The sequence below is a fragment of the Callionymus lyra genome, chromosome 1 (assembly GCF_982586985.1).
Source record: "Callionymus lyra chromosome 1, fCalLyr1.hap1.1, whole genome shotgun sequence".
In the NCBI taxonomy this organism is placed as follows: domain Eukaryota; kingdom Metazoa; phylum Chordata; class Actinopteri; order Syngnathiformes; family Callionymidae; genus Callionymus; species Callionymus lyra.
This window is the reverse complement of record NC_141818.1, coordinates 54,035,759-54,054,709: the sequence shown is the minus strand read 5'-3', so window position 1 is coordinate 54,054,709 and position 18,951 is coordinate 54,035,759. Positions and strand designations below refer to the sequence as shown.

The 18,951-nt window shown below is 38.4% G+C and overlaps 1 protein-coding gene across 4 annotated transcripts in view; it reads left to right on the top strand.

Annotated features, from left to right (window-relative positions):
• Positions 1-354: 354 nt before the first annotated feature.
• The window catches only part of smarca2 (SWI/SNF related BAF chromatin remodeling complex subunit ATPase 2), a 55,377-nt gene continuing 36,780 nt past the window's right edge, over positions 355-18,951 (top strand). For all 4 annotated transcript variants that reach the window (XM_087812930.1, XM_087812920.1, XM_087812912.1 and 1 more), the window contains exons 1-15: positions 355-471; positions 5,212-5,475; positions 5,603-5,732; positions 7,926-8,300; positions 8,363-8,464; positions 9,353-9,599; positions 12,009-12,135; positions 13,006-13,179; positions 13,471-13,644; positions 15,000-15,170; positions 15,914-15,964; positions 16,732-16,862; positions 17,369-17,426; positions 17,657-17,754; positions 17,933-18,080. In XM_087812930.1, the coding sequence (XP_087669056.1) occupies positions 5,242-5,475; positions 5,603-5,732; positions 7,926-8,300; positions 8,363-8,464; positions 9,353-9,599; positions 12,009-12,135; positions 13,006-13,179; positions 13,471-13,644; positions 15,000-15,170; positions 15,914-15,964; positions 16,732-16,862; positions 17,369-17,426; positions 17,657-17,754; positions 17,933-18,080 (2,220 nt within the window). In that variant the 5' untranslated portion in view covers positions 355-471; positions 5,212-5,241. The remainder of the gene's footprint in view (positions 472-5,211; positions 5,476-5,602; positions 5,733-7,925; positions 8,301-8,362; positions 8,465-9,352; positions 9,600-12,008; positions 12,136-13,005; positions 13,180-13,470; positions 13,645-14,999; positions 15,171-15,913; positions 15,965-16,731; positions 16,863-17,368; positions 17,427-17,656; positions 17,755-17,932; positions 18,081-18,951) is intronic.

The following is an 18,951-nucleotide window of genomic DNA, read 5'->3' as shown; positions in this document are numbered from 1 at the left end:
GTTTAGTAAAAAGGTAAAATACTTTAAATTATATTTGGTATAAATAAAATAAAGTCTCCATGTAAAGTCTGGTACGATTTAGTGCAATCATTTCCAGGCGCATAAAAGGCAGATACGCTTGACAACAATGCAGTTATTCATATTCAGATACAATTATTAATTTTCTACAACAAAATCCTGATCATTGTTCGCAACTATTATCAACAAAAGTACAGAAACAACAGAACAAACACCCGCCCAGATGAAGCTCGGGCCTGATGACTGACGGGCCTCCGCGGCCAATCGTCGCAGAGAGGAGGCGGGACCCGCGCTGACATTGACAAATCAGCAATGGCGGCTCGAGCCAAACTTTAACCTGTCAGCAAAACAACATCGAGGGGGGAGTGAACTTGTGGACTGCAGTCATATTTTGGGGAGAAAACAATATAATACTTTCAGCGGTTCTGTGTGCAGATCCGGTCACTGCCAGAGGTAAATACACCCGCGCGGTGCGACTCCGCGGTGCTCTCGGCGTGTGGCGGGCGCGGCGACGGTTTAACGGGCAAAACTTTCTGACAGCGTCGCTAACGAGCAGCGCCGCCCAGGGTAGCTAGCATGCTAGCCGTTAGCATGCTAGGCTAAGCATGCTAGCGCGGCTCCTCCGCGGTTGGCGCTGCTCCGCACAAGCCCGCGGTGACCGCGGCGTTACACGTCAAACCCCCCGCCGCGGTGCGTTCGCAGCTCAACCCCCGGCGTCCGGGTCGCCGCCGCGGGCTACAATGGAAGCGAGACTCGCGGGGAAAGTGTAGCTTTTTCTCCCCCGTACGTTGATGGCCACCAGTGTTTTTTGGGGAAGCCACGGGCCAATCAGAGGCGTCGTTACATCGAGAGGGAACTAGCAGGCCAGCGCTGCTGAACATGATGCACATTTATTACATTTATTACAATTATTCACTTTAAACTCTTCACTGGCTCTGGTAACTTCACCCGAATCCTCTCAGAACAAGGTTCTAATATCACTAGTATTCACACAATACCATATAGAATACAATGCCACGTAGAAATAAGCGGTTTTATTCGTGTTGATACATAATAACGAAGGCCTGTTATTATGATACGAACACAAACAAACACAAACACAGGTTGTTTTCAATAAAGTCAAAAGAAATAGAAACTAATCGAATGATGTCATTTTTATACGCAAATTGTCGGGTCTTAGTAGTAGATGTGACAGCTATAATATAAGAAATAAAGTAATGTCAACACTTCATTCTTTTGTGTGATTCCATTTTACTTTTGAGTTATTTATTTCTCATAAATGTTTTTTCATTTCGATCAATGATAACCTAAATATCCTGCTCAGAAAGAGCAAGAAATACCAGTATTCTTCCCACGTTGAGGACACAAAACAAAGATTACATACAAACACACATCAAGACAGTTAACATATTGTTCATAATAATATGACTTTATATTTTTAATAAATCAGCAATATCTCAGGGTATTAAAAAGTAAAAAAAAAAACATGTTGAGGAGACAGATCATACTTAATAAAACAAAAGACAAGATTAATAATCACGTTAAGTTTTCAAACCTTTTGTAAAATGTTAATATTATTTTAAATTAATAATAGTTTAAACTAGGTTAGGCTCCTTAAGAGAATTGTTATTTAATGTTGTTTATTATTTTATAATATTACGAATAACAACAACAACAAAAAGTAACAAAAGTAAACAATGAAAACGATACTAAAATAATAGTGGATAATAACAATAATAAATAAAATAACAAATATTAGATGATGAAATTGGATGATTATGAACGATCAAAAGTAAAATGTTAAATTAAATAAGCACTACAATAAATTGATTGATTGACAAAAATATAGAAGGTAATGATAAATATACTGACAGAAATAAACATAAGTGCAGATACACAGAGTGCGTGGAAGGAGTTACAGCCTCGACGACAATTTCATTCAATACTGGATTTCTTATGTCTGAGGCAATTGAAGCTTTAAATTATTAAATATACTTCAATATCTTTTTCTGATTTATGTATATTTAAGTCCAATATTGTTTTCTTGATGGTGCTTTTGAATATTATTATACTAGTCACATGTTGTTTCATGCCAGACGTTGTATTTTACTGAACATTTATACGAAAAAAAAACATGTTGTTTAATAATGTTCGTACGCATTTGAAGAGGCACGGCTGCTATGAAATATTTGAGTAATCAAGTATTATGCTCAATATGTTATAGATTAATTGAATGGCACATATTTAAAATGGTTGAAGAGAAATAACAAATACATGAAAAAAACATTACATTTCCGCTTTATATTGAACAAGTTTCTATTTATAGATAAATAATCATTTTTCAACTATTACTAGCATAAGGGATTCATTAATAAAACAAATATTTTGTTTAATTTAACAATGCTCCATTTTTGTATAATACAAAGTAAATATTTTAGCTTAAGCCAAGTTAAAGAAATATACTATAATTCCTTGTTGGTTTGACTTGGAGAAAAATATGCTTAAAATGAATTGTGTGATCACACAAGGCAGGAAAAAAGGTTACATATATGTTACATATATTTTGTTGTTGTCAAATAATCAAATAATGTGAGCCTTGATTCTGTAATCTACAAAAGTGTGTTTCAACATTTTTCATTGAGCTTATTTTGCTTTTGCTCTTCCATTGATTGTGATCCATGTCATTTTCTGCCATCAAGCTAAGAGCCGCGTAACTACTGGCAATTATGAGTCCAATTTCCATCCATGATTTGCTTGATGAATTTTCTGGCACCAGAGAGGCTTTGATTTCAGGGGCTTGTTATGTTCAATTTTAAAATAAATGAATGCAATTTTCTAGTCAAAGAAGATTTCTGACATTACGTAGTAGAGTAATGCTATCATTTTACTTTACTGACTTGCTACGTAAGTAAGGAATATTTATTTATAAAGATCTTTCTAGACCAGGGTCACAAAGCGCTTGAACAATCAAAAACAATACACAGTTAAAATATATACTTTAAAAGATCAAGACACATAAAACAAACCCAGGAGTCTTAGAAAAACAGGGAAAAGCTCATTTGTCCATTTGTCAAGGAGTCAGTAGATCATCAAACAGATGTTTCTTGAAGGAGTCAGTAGATCATCAAACACAGAGATGTTTCTTGAAGGAGTCAGTAGATCATCAAACAGATGTTTCTTGAAGGAGTCAGTAGATCATCAAACACACATGTTTCTTGAAGGAGTCAGTAGATCATCAAACAGATGTTTCTTGAAGGAGTCAGTAGATCATCAAACACACATGTTTCTTGAAGGAGTCAGTAGATCATCAAACACAGATGTTTCTTAAAGGAGTCAGTAGATCATCAAACACAGATGTTTCTTAAAGGAGTCAGTAGATCATCAAACACAGATGTTTCTTGAAGGAGTCAGTAGATCATCAAACAGATGTTTCTTGAAGGAGTCAGTAGAGCATCAAACACAGATGTTTCTTGAAGGAGTCAGTAGATCATCAAACACAGATGTTTCTTGAAGGAGTCAGTAGATCATCAAACACAGATGTTTCTTGAAGGAGTCAGTAGATCATCAAACAGATGTTTCTTGAAGGAGTCAGTAGAGCATCAAACACAGATGTTTCTTGAAGGAGACAGTAGATCATCAAACACAGATGTTTCTTGAAGGAGTCAGTAGATCATCAAACACAGATGTTTCTTGAAGGAGTCAGTAGATCATCAAACACAGATGTTTCTTAAAGGAGTCAGTAGATCATCAAACACAGATGTTTCTTGAAGGAGTCAGTAGATCATCAAACAGATGTTTCTTGAAGGAGTCAGTAGAGCATCAAACACAGATGTTTCTTGAAGGAGTCAGTAGATCATCAAACACAGATGTTTCTTGAAGGAGTCAGTTGATCATCAAACACAGATGTTTCTTGAAGGAGTCAGTAGATCATCAAACACAGATGTTTCTTGAAGGAGTCAGTAGATCATCAAACACAGATGTTTCTTGAAGGAGTCAGTAGATCATCAAACACAGATGTTTCTTGAAGGAGTCAGTAGATCATCAAACACAGATGTTTCTTGAAGGAGTCAGTAGATCATCAAACAGATGTTTCTTGAAGGAGTCAGTAGATCATCAAACAGATGTTTCTTGAAGGAGTCAGTAGATCATCAAACACAGATGTTTCTTAAAGGAGTCAGTAGATCATCAAACACAGATGTTTCTTGAAGGAGTCAGTAGATCATCAAACAGATGTTTCTTGAAGGAGTCAGTAGAGCATCAAACACAGATGTTTCTTGAAGGAGTCAGTAGATCATCAAACACAGATGTTTCTTGAAGGAGTCAGTAGATCATCAAACACAGATGTTTCTTGAAGGAGTCAGTAGATCATCAAACAGATGTTTCTTGAAGGAGTCAGTAGAGCATCAAACACAGATGTTTCTTGAAGGAGACAGTAGATCATCAAACACAGATGTTTCTTGAAGGAGTCAGTAGATCATCAAACACAGATGTTTCTTGAAGGAGTCAGTAGATCATCAAACACAGATGTTTCTTGAAGGAGTCAGTAGATCATCAAACACAGATGTTTCTTGAAGGAGTCAGTAGATCATCAAACACAGAGATGGTTCCAAAGCTTAGGAGCAACAGTCTGGAAGGATTTCTCTCCTCTGGTCCTGAAGTTCAGGAACCATCAGTAGATTCTGATCCACAGACCTCAGAGCCCGAGCTGGGGTGTAAGGCTGGATCAGATCACTGATGGAAGGTCTGACCATGAATAGATCTGAAAGTAAGAACCAGAATTTTAAAATGATCCTGAAAGAAACTGGCAGCCAGTGAAGAGTTTGAAGGAGAAATGTGAGTTCTTCTACTAGAGCGGCTCAGAATTCTGGCTGCAGAGTTTAGTATGAACTGCAGGCGAAACACATCCTTCTGGTTTAGACATGAAAACAAACTGTTACAATAGTAAACGACACAAACACATGGATTATAAGATCCAGATCTTCTGACTGTTCTGAAAACACCAAAATATATACACATATTTTTAAAAGTTGGATCTAGAAGAGAAACAGTTGTCATCATTCCTTCGATGAAGAGAAGCTAAAGTCAGTCTGACTACTACGACCAGCAGAGATTGGGATCTATTTAATGAATAAACATGTATTTGTACAATTACTTCAAACCCTTGAGTAATATTTGAAACTTTTCTTCCTCCAGCTGTCTGGTTTCTCTCCAGCGGTTCGTTAGATGTCCAACCCCTCGGAAACATCAGGAGGTATGTCCCATCCTGGCCCCTCCCCCGGTGCTGGACTGTCCCCGGGTCCAATCTTGGGCCCCAGCCCAGGACCGGACCCTTCCCCGGGCTCGGTTCACAGCATGATGGGCCCAAATTCCGGACCGGGAACACCCAACGCTCCACATGGCGTGCCTGGCCAGGCCCAGAGCGAGTTCTCTCAGGAAAGCATGTTTTCTATGCACAAGGTAAACTCGTGTATTTATAGAAGAATATAAACAATATGATGTATATTGTTGTGATGATTCCAACCGTGAGGATAAGAAGAATCCACCTATGTTTTATGACAACTTTCACATGTTTTTATGCTTCCAGCCGATGGATGCTATGAACGATAAATCCATGGCTGATCCGATGCACTACGGACACATGAAAGACGTGAGGATGAGGTCGCTCCACAGTGGCATGGGTCACCCACAGAGTCCCATGGACCAGCATAGCCAAGGTATGGTCTTTTGTTTGCATCTTTTTAAACTGTTCAATTCAATTGAAGAAATCAGTAAAATTTTCACGATTAAAATATATATACAGTATATACCGTATTCTCCGGATTATAAGTGGCTCCGGAGCACAAGTCGCTCCAGACATAAAATGCATAATAAAGAAGTAAAAACATATATAAGTCGCACTGGAGTATAAGTCGCATTTTTGGGGGAAATTTATTTGATAAAATCCAAGAACAGACATGTGATCTTGAAAGACAAGTTAAAATAAAACTAGAGGCAACAACAGAATAATGTTACGTTACATGAAGTGAGAACCTGGTATGTTAACATAACATATGAAGAGTTATTCAGAGAACTATAGCATAAATAACTAACTAGTTTACCAAACCATCCGTGTAACTCCAAATAACTCTTCATCCTCGTGTCACTTTTAAATAACTAACTAACTCCGGAGGTAGAAGATGCTTCCTCTTCTACGTGGAAATGATCAACACAGGCCTAGAGCGCCCTCTGGTGGTTTAGTGTGAAAATAACATGTGAAATGATATACCGCTAATAATGTGGTAATAATTTCACACATAAGTCGCTCCAGAGTATAAGTCGCACCGCCGGACAAACTATGAAAGAAACTGTGACTTATAGTCCAGAAAATACGGTATATATATATCAAGGATGAACGATTAATCGCATTTGCGATATAATCACAATATTAAAAAAAAGCAATTTTTGTATCGCAAAGACTGCATTTTATTTAATTTTATGTTTATTTCATTTTTTGGAGTCACTTTACTCACGAGCGGCGCCGAGAGCAGAACAAGTGAGAGCGTAAACAATCTGAATGAAACAAACACAATAAAGTGTTTTCAACACATAAACATTCTGAAAACGGTTCGTAAATTTGAATTTAGACGATCTGTCGTCTGCGTGTCCCCAGCGTGTGTGTGTGCGCCACTGGCGTGTTTGTGTGTTTGCTAATTTAATTGTTATCTTGTACAATCACACAGTTCAAACCGTGTAAATTATAATTTATGAATGTGTAACACTAGATGTGCAGTAAGAAGAGTCAGAACAAGTGATCAGTGTTTTCACTTTTCTTTACTCTGCGCTGAAGTTTCTGTGATTTATTATTGTAACTTATAAATATAAATGTTTACGTCACACTTTAAGCACGTTTTTGCATAGAGTTTTTAAAGTATTTGCAGGGAATATATTATGTAATTAAAGTAACTAAACAAACCTTCTCCCTTTTTTTCAAAGTATGCTTAATTTGCTTTAATCTTAAAAATGCCTCAATAAACTTATATTACAATCACAAAGAAATACATTTTACTGTGCAGTGAATTATTTATTGTATCAGAGAGAAAAAAATGAATAAAAAAGAGGACATAGAAAAATAATCGCATGTTTTATCGCAATATTTAGGAAAATAATCGCAATTATATTTTTTTCAATAATTGTTTAGCCCTGATATATATATATATATATTTGATTTGCTTTTTTTCCCCTAGAAAATGAAACTATCACATAAACACATTTTTAGTAGTGAATGAAAATAAAAGGGAAATACGTATGTAATTAAAAAGAGAAAAGGTTATTACCATAATAAACTTAAACCCATAATACATTCTAAGCCACAGGGCCATGACAGCGTAAGAGATAATATGTTATAATAGATCAAGGATCTCTAATTATGCCCTTTTTATGTATTTAATTCATTCATTTCCTCCATACATTATCAAATCTAACTGCAAAATGTGAGTGTTATTTATTCCATTTAAAATATGCTGTTCATTATTTCCATCCATTCTTTTGTCTGCGGGCGACTTACTTTTCATTTTTATTAAAACGATATCTTGTATTTAATCCAAACTTAATAGTAAAACTGCCACCATGTGATACAACTTTTGAGTAACTGTTTTTAGTTCGTCAACGCTGTCTTGTTTTAAGCATTTTTATTTATGTTTTTAAATGACAATATCAAAACCACTCCAGAAGCACCTGCTGTCTTTGAGGGGAAATGAAAGTGAAAACGATCTTCATCAGAATCTGTGGTCGTTCTTTGTCGTCCTTTCTTTATGAATTACGATCAATTCACCCTCGTGTTATCTCAGGATCAAGATGGCCTGGAAACAAATGATCATTTGTTGAAATCTTTTGACTTAAAATATATTATTTTGATTCTTTTTTTCCAGGATACATGTCCCCTCATCCGTCCCCCATGGGGGTCCACGAGCACGCGTCCAGCCCCATGTCGTCGGGCGGAGGAGGCGGGGGACCCACGCCCCCTCACATGCCTCCGTCCCAGTCGGGTCCCATGATGCCGATGGACGGTCAGGGACCGGGACCCAGCATGGCTCAGCAGGGTCGTGGACCTTCCGCCTTCAGCCCTGTCCAGCTCCAGCAGCTCCGAGCTCAGATCCTGGCCTATAAGATCCTGGGACGTGGACAGCCTCTGCCCGAGAACCTGCAGCTGGCCGTCCAGGGGAAGAGAAGTCTGCCAACACTGCCGCCGCAGCAGCAGCAGCCGCCGCAGAGCGCGGGTTCGAGTCCCTACAGCAGACCTCCAGGTGAACCAGAGTCAAGTTCAAAGCTAAGAATCTTATTTTTGAAAGTCTATTGTGGTTCACAGGGATGCCAATGGCACAGATGGGTGGCAGCCAATCAAGTCCTTGCCCGACTCCAGTCATGCAAGGTCACGGTCAGAGCACAGGACCGAAGCCTTGGTCCGATGGTGAGTAGTCCTCAATCTAGACAACTGTGGTCTATAGTCATACTGATGTTGGACTTCTGCTGTCTTGCACGTTTTCTTTTTGGCACATTGTACTGTGTTTTAACATTTGTAACAAACTGCAGTCAGGAACAGCAAAACTCCTTGTTTTTGTTCACAATGGTTTTATATTTGAGCAACAGCACTAATGCGCCCACCTGACTTATGGTGCCAACAAAACAATGATCCCCCAAAGTTACCGTTTCTGTGTGGGTTGTTGAGAGGTGATGGCGTCTCATATTCAATGGTTAGTGTGCAAGCACTTCGTAATACGGTGCTCCTTATAGTAGGAGAAATACGGCAGTTAAGTCGTCATAATGTTATGGCTGATCAGTGTCAGAGTCTCAATTAGAAAAAAACTTCATTCAATACAATGTATGCAGTCGTCAGTCACGTGTTGTTGTTGATCTTCTGGAAGATTCAGTTCTTTGAAAGAAAGTTGAACAACTTTAGCGACTTTCAATCTACACTTTAAGATGATGACCTTCCATAATGTTAATTAATAAAACAATTATTATAATAATAAAGAATAATTGTATCATCTTTTTGTTTCTCTTTATTTCTCTTTGTTCTTGTTCTTATTTTATATCAATTTTTTTTAATGAATAATTGCTGTATTACTGTGGCTAATTGGAAAAAAAGCAATTTCTATAATCTTCAATAAAGTTCTACCGAACCTAACCTAACCTGATGCTGTGGCCACCATTGTTGCAACAGATTCAACACATTATTATTCTCTAGTTTTCTCTAGTATTCACTAGTTCGTAACCCGTCAAAATATCCCAGTTATTAGAATCCTCTGGTTCCGAACCGAGCCATTGAATGTGTCTTATTTTCCTTTTTTTGCCTCAGGGAGTGAAAACCAGGCCAATCCTCAGAAGCACCTCGCCCCCTCCACCAGTGGACGCCCGTCACCTGCTCCACCACAAGCCCTGGGCGTGCCCTCCGCCCCCCTGACCGGTGGTCCTCTTGCCCCTCAGGTACCTGGCCAGCAGGTGTCACCCATGCTCCAGATGCAGCAGAAGCAGAACCGCATCACACCGATCCAGAAACCTCAGGGCCTGGACCCCGTGGGGATCCTACAAGAACGAGAATACAGGTATATATATATATATTTTTATTTTATCACTTCATTTCACACCTTCTCTGCTCTTTTTAGATTTAACTTCAATCTCAAATGGAAGTATGTCAATTGTTGAAACTTTTTTTTATTGAAATAATTCTTTGTTAAATGATAAAAAAAACGTTTTTGTCATTATACCAACATTATTATATTGATTTAAATAAGCTACCAATTAAAATATTGAATGAATAACATGTATTTCTCAATTAATAGAAATATCAAATTCTGTGTTTGAAAAAGAAATATGGATTCAGTTTGTTTAAAAAGGAAAACAAATTCAACCATTCAATGAAGAAATAATTAAAAGTATAAATAACAATGCTTCCATTAAAGTTTAAAGACTTGAAAAGTTCAAGTCAACAACTCAATATTCCACAAGATGATAAATGTCGAGCTCATGTGGTTAAAATATAATCTTGAGGAAAGTCTGGATAATCAACAAGCTTCCTCTCGCTTCCTCTCACAGTGACTTTTGCTCGCCCTCTCAATCATGGTCGGAGCCTCCATGTTGTCAGGTTAAGAGTGTTCCTGTCGCGCCGCCAAGGATATTTAACTCCGAGCACACCATTAAACATTAAAGTTTCTTGACAGCTTTAGAATTCCTTTTTACTCTCTCAGTGTTTCTCGAGCCAGAGGCAGCGATCAGTGGCACAGCCTGATAATAGGTAGTTTGCTTTATCCTGGGGTTGAAGTTGCTGCCTAGAAATACTAATTCACTTATTTAATCCAGCCACCAACACTTCCTGTAGACCAGGTGAGGTATGTGGTGTGTTCTGTCAATATATAGCGATATAAACCATTTAGTTCAGTGTTTGGATCCAGGACTGTTGTCCCCCTCGAGCACCGATGATCTGGGACTGTTTGGTTCTTTTTGGAAAGGAGAAAACGCAATCATCCGCCTCACCACTTGCAATTTCCACAAATTAAGGTCTCAGCGGCAAAATAGACTCATTGAAATAAATCACTGAGTTTTTTTCTGAGCCGGAAAATTGAAAGACAACATGATTTTGGATCTAGTTTGTCGAGTCATCGTTGCCCAAGATGTACGTGAAACTCCTCCTTTTGATTTAAACACCACAATATCGAACCCATGTGACCTGCTGAAATTAATTCATGTTCTTGTTCATCCATGTTTAGAGGATTCAAAAGAAAATATGTAAAAAAAAGTTCATATTCATATGATGATGGAGCTGAAAGTGTTGAGCAGTTAATCGAAATAGCAAGAATATTTTCAAAAGTGACTGCAACAGGTCAAACAAACTGTGTTCAGTAAGATTTATTTTTATATGTCATGGCTTAGTCTTAAGTAACTATATTAAAATAATAATTTTACATACATTTTAAAGCGTTTTTTGACAGTTAAATGAAAATCAATCAATTCTCCTTTGTATTGAAGTATATTTTGAAAGGCAAGCACACTTCCTGTCTGACTCTCTTCATCTCCAAGAAGCTGTGAGTTCCAAACATGACCATTTTTTGAACTGATTACTTTACTGATTACTTTTGCTCTGAAATCTGGGCGAACGAGAGGTTACGAGAGTCCATTATGATGTAATAATGGCTTCACTCCTCCTCTAGTCAGCTTTAATCACACCACGCTTTGTTTATACAACGAGACTTCCGGGCTTTATGACATGCAGAGACAAAACTTGTAAAGTGTTTTCAGTGGGCGGGGCTTAAGATCATTTTCTAACATCAATATTTCGATGAAAAGAGAGTTTTTTACAAACAGACAAGTACTGACGAGTACTATAGAGTCCAACATAACATAACTAATCATCCCGACAGCTGAACCTACCGGTAGATAAAAATGTACTAAACTGTCTTTGACAGGAAGTACAAATTAGACTGTAATACTCTAATAACTATTTTCTTCTATACTGCTCTTGTGTTTTTTCTTTCTTTAATAAAAAATACTTTAGTTGGACGTTAGTTTTACTCCAATTGAAAGTCTCTTTGTATCTTTGTATAACTTAATCTCTGGCATATTTTACTGTATATACTACAACTACTAGTAATACTACTACACGACTACTACTATATCAACATTGTTCTTCTTAAATTTAAAGCATCCAGCAGGCCACATAATATGACAGCAGGAATATAATAAGATAAATGTGTTGTTTGTTTTGTTGCTACTTTCCTGCTTTAAAATAGAACATCTAAGCCCCAAAGACAGTGAAACAGTCACGACAGGTACTTTGTATCCTCAGCTTGCCTGAATAAGTTAAAATACTTGCTGTGTTTTTGAAGGATGAGGCAAGACCTCAAAGACGATACCAGTTTCTCTTCGCGGTGTTTATCACTCCGTCCAGTACACTTTTAATTTGCGAAAACAGCTCCTTTCGGCACCGTTTGAGCAGTTGCCCTCATTATGTCCTTCAGATTACAAGCTCGAATTGCACATCGAATCCAGGAGCTGGAGAGTCTGCCAGGCTCGCTGCCTCCAGATCTGAGGACCAAAGCCACCGTCGAGCTCAAAGCTCTGCGTCTGCTCAACTTCCAACGGCAGGTAAACAACAGCCGCCGAGTGGCATGTTGATCAAAACCGTGTTGATTTCTGTTCCAGTGCTTCTCTTGACTCGGGAAAATGAATAAAATATATCAGCTGCTACCAGCTCATGTTTATTTTTACAGAAATACGGATTTAGCTTTTTTTGATGTCGCAGAAACACACTTGACCAAATGACAACTTCACCGAAAATAGTCTTACTGATCACATCCTTGAGTTTAATCTGTATATTTGGAAACATTTCAAACCTTCAAAATATTATTGATCATAGAACTCCATGGCAGAGCAGGTACTGTTTTGCACCTCGCTCGCACAACACACACATTACAAACGACGAGTGCTGCTGTCTCTAATGCTTCTAAATGTCCTTGGATCCTGAAGATAATCCTACGCTTAATCGTTTGTTCCCTCCTCAACAGACAGATAAACTATCATTTCACTTTTATATGTCGATTTCTTTCGCATGTGCAGGACATACAGATAAATCAGTTCCCAGTGTAATTACATTTGATACAATAACACAATACAGAAGAAAGTAACAATAAAAACTATAATATGGTGTAAGTTTTCAAGACATTTAGTAACTGTAAGTAACAATGCAGAGTCAGTTACAGGAGCTGAGGGTGAGACGGGAGTGAGTTCTGCATCCCGACAGCTTTATAGATGATCACATGACCTCCACGGAGGACGTGATAGGTTCCTTGAGAAATGTTATGTTTTGGTTTATTTGGGGCAGGGATGAAAACTTCAACACATAACGGGTGTACAGAAACTATATTAACCTAATGTGATGTAGGATTCCAATAGAGTCCAAAAGTTTTTTTAAGCCCACTGTGAATGGTCTTAATATTGCCTTATGTCTGCTTTCAGCTGAGGCAGGATGTGGTGGCCTGCATGAGGAGAGACACAACTCTGGAGACGGCCCTCAACTCCAAGGCCTACAGACGCAGCAAAAGACAAACTCTGAGAGAGGCTCGGATGACGGAGAAGCTGGAGAAGCAGCAGAAGCTGGAGCAGGAGAAGAAGCGCCGACAGAAGCATCAGGTAAAGTTAATAAGAGCAACTCAAGTTTAGAAAGATACGCCCGACACATCCCCGGCCATGTTATTAACACTTTAAATTGCTTCTCCGAGTTGGCATTTGAAGTTTTATAGAAGTTAAGAAAATCAATATCCCACGGAAATGGATGTTTCATTGGCTGCATGTTAAATAGGTTGCATTGCAGGGAAATGTTAGACGTGACAAACAGATTTAGGGGAAGCAGCGGGATCCTCGCTAGATTTCTGCTGAAGGGAGTTTCGTCAATACTTTTTTTATTTGTTGGTTTGTTTTTAGGAGTATCTTAACAGCATCCTCCAGCATGCTAAAGACTTCAAGGAGTACCACCGGTCAGTGTCGGGGAAGATCCAGAAGCTCACCAGAGCCATCGCCAACTGGCACACCAACACCGAGCGCGAGCAGAAGAAGGAGACGGAGAGAATCGAGAAGGAAAGGATGAGAAGACTGATGGTAAGATAGTGTGACAATCTGGTGCATCCATCAATGAAATACATATATACCTTGGAATATTTTACATCTGAAACTGCATCATTTAAAGCTCATTTTCTTTCATCTGTGCTACAACAATACTACAAATAAACAAGACAAATTAACATTTCATTCAAAGAACACACACCTTAGGAAGCTACAGTTTAAAAAAAGTGTCTTTGCAAAACGGAAAAAAATTGCTATCATTTTCAAAGGAATAAAGAAGTAAAGTGATAAATATAATAGACTTCTTTCTCTGAGCTCTCTTGTTAGATGATGCATAATGTAATGAAAATGTAAAGTACGTGTAAGTGGATGAAGAAAAGTGCGATGAAGCCTGAAGTGCTTTTTTTATTCCCTCGCAGATGAACGACTAGTTTCTACACTGCCACAGAAATTGAGTTGCTTTTTGAATGACATTATGAAAACATGTCGAGCTCTGAAAAAAGAGAAAGGTCTTTTAATGTTGACTATTATTTATAGATTTAACTGGAACCATTTATCTTTGTTTGAGGGTTTTTTTCTCTCACGGCCAACGTGTTGAATTTGCAGCGATTATCAATTCTGACGCAGATTGCTGAAAAAAGGACCTCAATGTTCTGTCTCGTCCACTGTTCTGATATTTCATTATCAGTGCAGCAGCTGCACCGTGAAAATCCATCAGAATGGAAATAGAAATTCACTGTGTGTTTTGTCAAAGCTCTGCATGTTGGCCGTGGAGCTGCACAGCGACTGTCAAATAAGATTTTGGAACAGGCGATATGTTGCTGTATGTAAATGACATCCAGGCATCGATTTGTATCATAAAGCTTGCATTTTCTTGAACAAATACTGTAACACGTATGTTTGCTTTTCGGCACATTTCCTTCTTGTAATGCACATATATAATAGAGCAAATATAAAGATACTTGAAGATGTTTTACATGCAAATTGGCTTTTCTATTCTATAGGGAAGTCATTGATTGTTATAACGTTTTTTCATCCTTTTTTAAATTTTTTAACAATTAACATTTGATTAGTTTATTTCATGTTATCCGTCGTCAAACTTTTTAAGAAAGAAAGAAAGAAAAGCAATCTCAGATCTCATTGTCTTTGTTGTTTCTCCAGGAAAATAGAGACCACAGATTATAAATTCCCACAATATAAAATCCTAGAACCATCTTCAAATCTAAGTTGTCACTCATTCATCAATTTCTTCTGACAGAATCAGTGACGGCAGAGGTTATTAATGCTTGTTTGCATTTGTGGCCCATTGTTGTGAGTTTTGAGGGGTCGTATAAGATAAAAGAAGTGACCTCGATGACCTCTCACACACATTGTTTCATCCCTTCATCCAGGCAGAAGATGAAGAGGGCTATCGAAAGCTCATCGACCAGAAGAAAGACAAGCGCCTGGCGTACCTGCTGCAGCAGACGGACGAGTACGTCGCCAACCTCACTTCCTTAGTTTACGAGCACAAGGCGGCGCAAGCCGCGAAGGAGAAGAAGAGGAGGAAGAAGAAAAAGAAGGTAGAAATGTCTAAAGTTTGAGCATGCGGAACGCATTTCTTTATGGTTATTACATTAGAAATTTGAGTGTTTTCTTTATGATTGTTGATTATTTTCAAATGAGTTTCATAATGAACCGTATAACTGTGTCTTCAAGAGATAAAGATAAGCAACTATTGTGGGCTCTCTTGAAAATACCTGGAGAAACTTATAGTGTTTTGGTGCCAGATTCCAGGGCAGATGGTTTTATATCCACAATGGAGTCTGTGGCAGCTCTTCCTAATGTAGCAGAACACATGAACGTGCCATTCTGTAGATTGTGTTGTCGCCAGGAAGCATCGCTTTGCTCTTCTAATGCCCGAGAAGCTTGTAAAGTTTGGTTTATTATGTTGATTTAATACATATGTAAGCACTGCTATATTCAAAATTAAGCAGCGAACTTTTCTACTGTCACATTTCATGAACTTGCTGACCCTCAGCTGTGTTACCACACATTGTGTGATGACAACATGGCACACGGGGAGGATTTTCAATATTGTAAAAAGTCGGAGAAAGGCTTTACAAAGGGATCATGAGGTTGTTTGAGGAACTGTCTGCCTCCCTGTGGGCTCGATGTCTGGACAGTCAAAAAGAAATGATCTGTTATCTCAACCCAACATCGTTGAGCTGCTACATCAAACCGACGCGTGTTATGAACGTGTCACGCTGAGATGTTCAATGTCGCGTCAAAGTCGTTCAAGGTGATTGTTTTGACTTCTGCCCAGAAGGTGGATGGAGACGGCGAAGGCACCAGTGCTATTGGTCCAGATGGAGAGGTCAGTTTAAAAATAATTGTTTATATTGTTTCACCTCATATTTACGTTTTTTTTTTTAATCAATTGTTGCACAAAAGAAAAGATGCACTTGTTGCCATAGTGATAATTTGACATACATAAGCGGTTACAAGTTCTTTAAAAATTGTAACTCGGATGTTATTTATCAATGACAAGAAACTTAAAATAAATGTTTTTAAAATGATCGTCGATGTTGAGTTGATACTAGAACAGTTATTGAGTTTCTCTAATATTCATTGATTAGTTTGTTCTTTATTTAATTCATTTCTGTTTTCCTTAACAAAAACTCTTCATTTCCTGTCTTCAATATCTTCAATTATCACATTCATTCTGTCTTTATATGGTTCATTTCCATACGTCCACTCTACTGTTTTTTATCTGTTCCTCCCTTTCTCTCCTAATTTCTATATTACTTCACTAATGAAAGGATTCTTTCAATTTTTCACTTTTTTACTCAATTCCTTTATATTCTCTCATTTAGATCTTCTTTCTGTAGATCTTTCTTTTCTCAGCCTCAAGCACTTTTTTCTTTCCTTATTCATCTCTTTAATTTCACATGTACTCTCCTGATTCCTTCCATCTTTCATTCCTGTGTGCACAGCTATCTCATCCCTCTTTCACTCTCCCTATGAAGTCCTTTAATTCCTTCCTTAGGAACTCAATGATCTGACAAATAAAATCCAAAGGAGTGACTTCTATAAAGAAATTTGAATTTCTTTTTGAGTTTTGTGGGTGTTTTTGATCCGCAGCCGATGGACGAGAGCAGCCAGATGAGTGAGCTCCCCGTCAAAGTGATTCAGACCGAAACTGGCAAAGTCCTGCAAGGAACAGATGCTCCCAAGTCCAGCCAACTGGACGCCTGGCTGGAGATGAACCCTGGGTAAGGAGGCACATGTTTGTCACGCTGGTCATTTACATCGTTAAAACCTGTGTCTGAGCGTTGAAAAAAAAGGGTTAATAAATCATTTATACTTCTGTATGAAGTAAACAAAGGAAGTGATTAAGCTGGCGTGTCGATCTGAAGTTGTTGTGTTATCATGAAGTGACAATCATAGTTCGCTCCGTCACAAGTCTAAAACTGTATCTTAAATCAAAGTCCACCATAATAATCTTGTGATTTAGTAAAAAAGGAACGAATGATTTTCCTTTAAAGTCAGTTATCAACAGTAAACTAAGTAAGTAATTTGTATTTATATAACGCTTTTCCAGACCAGGGTCACAAAGCGCTTAAACATCAAAGCAATATTCAATAAAGTATATACTTTAAAGGTCAAGATAAAACTGATAACACAACAGGAGTTCCAGAAGGTCAAGAAAAGCCTGAACAAATAAAAAGCTCATATTAATAGTTTTCTGTCCTTTATTCTGTCCATCGCTCTGATTTAGATACGAAGTGGCTCCGAGGTCGGACAGCGAGGAGAGCGGCTCCGAGTACGAGGAAGAGGTGAGTGACTCCCTCGTTTATTCGAACTCACTCAAGAAAGATTTGAACAATGGTTGAGTCCATGCAAGTGAAGATCTCACACTTGGATGCAGAAGTATCTGTAGACGCCACCAGGGGGCTGTAGCTCTCCACGTCAGAACGATACGGCGTCTGATCGCAGCCTTCATTTATCTTCTCACACTTTTCATTGACTCTTTTGCTCACTCGTACATCATCTCACTCTCGTTCAGGAGGAAGAGGAGGCGACCAAGGCAGAACCGGATGAGAAGAAGACGGCGGATCCCAGCGGAGAAGGAGTGTTTGTAAACCCCACCAAGCACATCATCGAGTACGTTATTTCTACCCTTTCTTTCCATTGAAATTAAAAGTGGAAAAGTTTCCAAATCACAAAAGCATATTCATTTATTAGCTAAAGAGATAGTGAGACGACAGCGTGCCACATGAGAGAAGCATTTTCCCCCTACATGGAATTATATTGTCTATACATTATCTCTGTTATTTCTCAGGTCGGCCAAGCAGGATGTGGACGACGAGTACAGTGTGGATGCAGATCAAACCAGCTCGGCGTCCTACTACGGTGTGGCTCACGCTGTCATCGAGAGGGTGGAGAAGCAATCTTCCCTGCTGATCAATGGCTTGCTCAAACATTACCAGGTAGAACTATTGAACATGTTTCTGAATATGTATGACGGCGAAGAAAATCCATCCATTAACTGAACGCCGAGGTATTTTAATCCGTTTGCCCTCTGACCTTTAATCCCGTCCCCCTCATATTTGAAAGCACGATAACCCATTATGATAAGTCTTCAGAAAGATATTCCCTCTTCTCATCTATCACTCACCTCTGACAAATTATCCGGTGGGTTTCATAATCTTCCAAGGAAGTTGAACCAGGAAAAAAATAGCCAGAGTGCAGATGAAAGGGTTCTTCAAAGGCGTTAAATAACCTTCTTTAGTCACTTCTGAAGGTTTGTGTTATTATAGATCCGGAAGCAAAGGAAGGCAATTAAATTGTTTTACTTTGATTTATTCTTTTAGGAGTAAAAGTCAAAATACATGATTCTGTCCTTCTTTTACCATCAGCAGTTAATTTTTCTTTTTCGACTTTTTAAAAGGCAACTCATTTTAAAACCCAACTCTCCTCACTCACATGTTTGAAATGTTGATTCTTCCTCTCTAAAATAAAGTAAGTTCCTCATCATGACCTTGATTTTATTGCTTTATAAAGTGCTCTGAAATCTGGACGAAAGAGAGGTTACGAGAGTCCATTATGACGTAATAATGGCTTCACTCCTCCTCCAGCCAGCTGTAATCACGGCCCGCTTTGTTTATAAAACGAGTCCCTTTCCAGGTGGAGACTTCCAGGATTGATGACGCTTAGTGTCAAACCTCCATGCTTGGCCAATCACAGCAGAGTGGGTGTGGTTATGGTCAACGAGATTTCATCTCTCTCCACACATGACTTTAAATCCACACATTCGTTGCCCTTTAAGAAAAGGGAAGAAAAACTTTTTTTTGATACTTG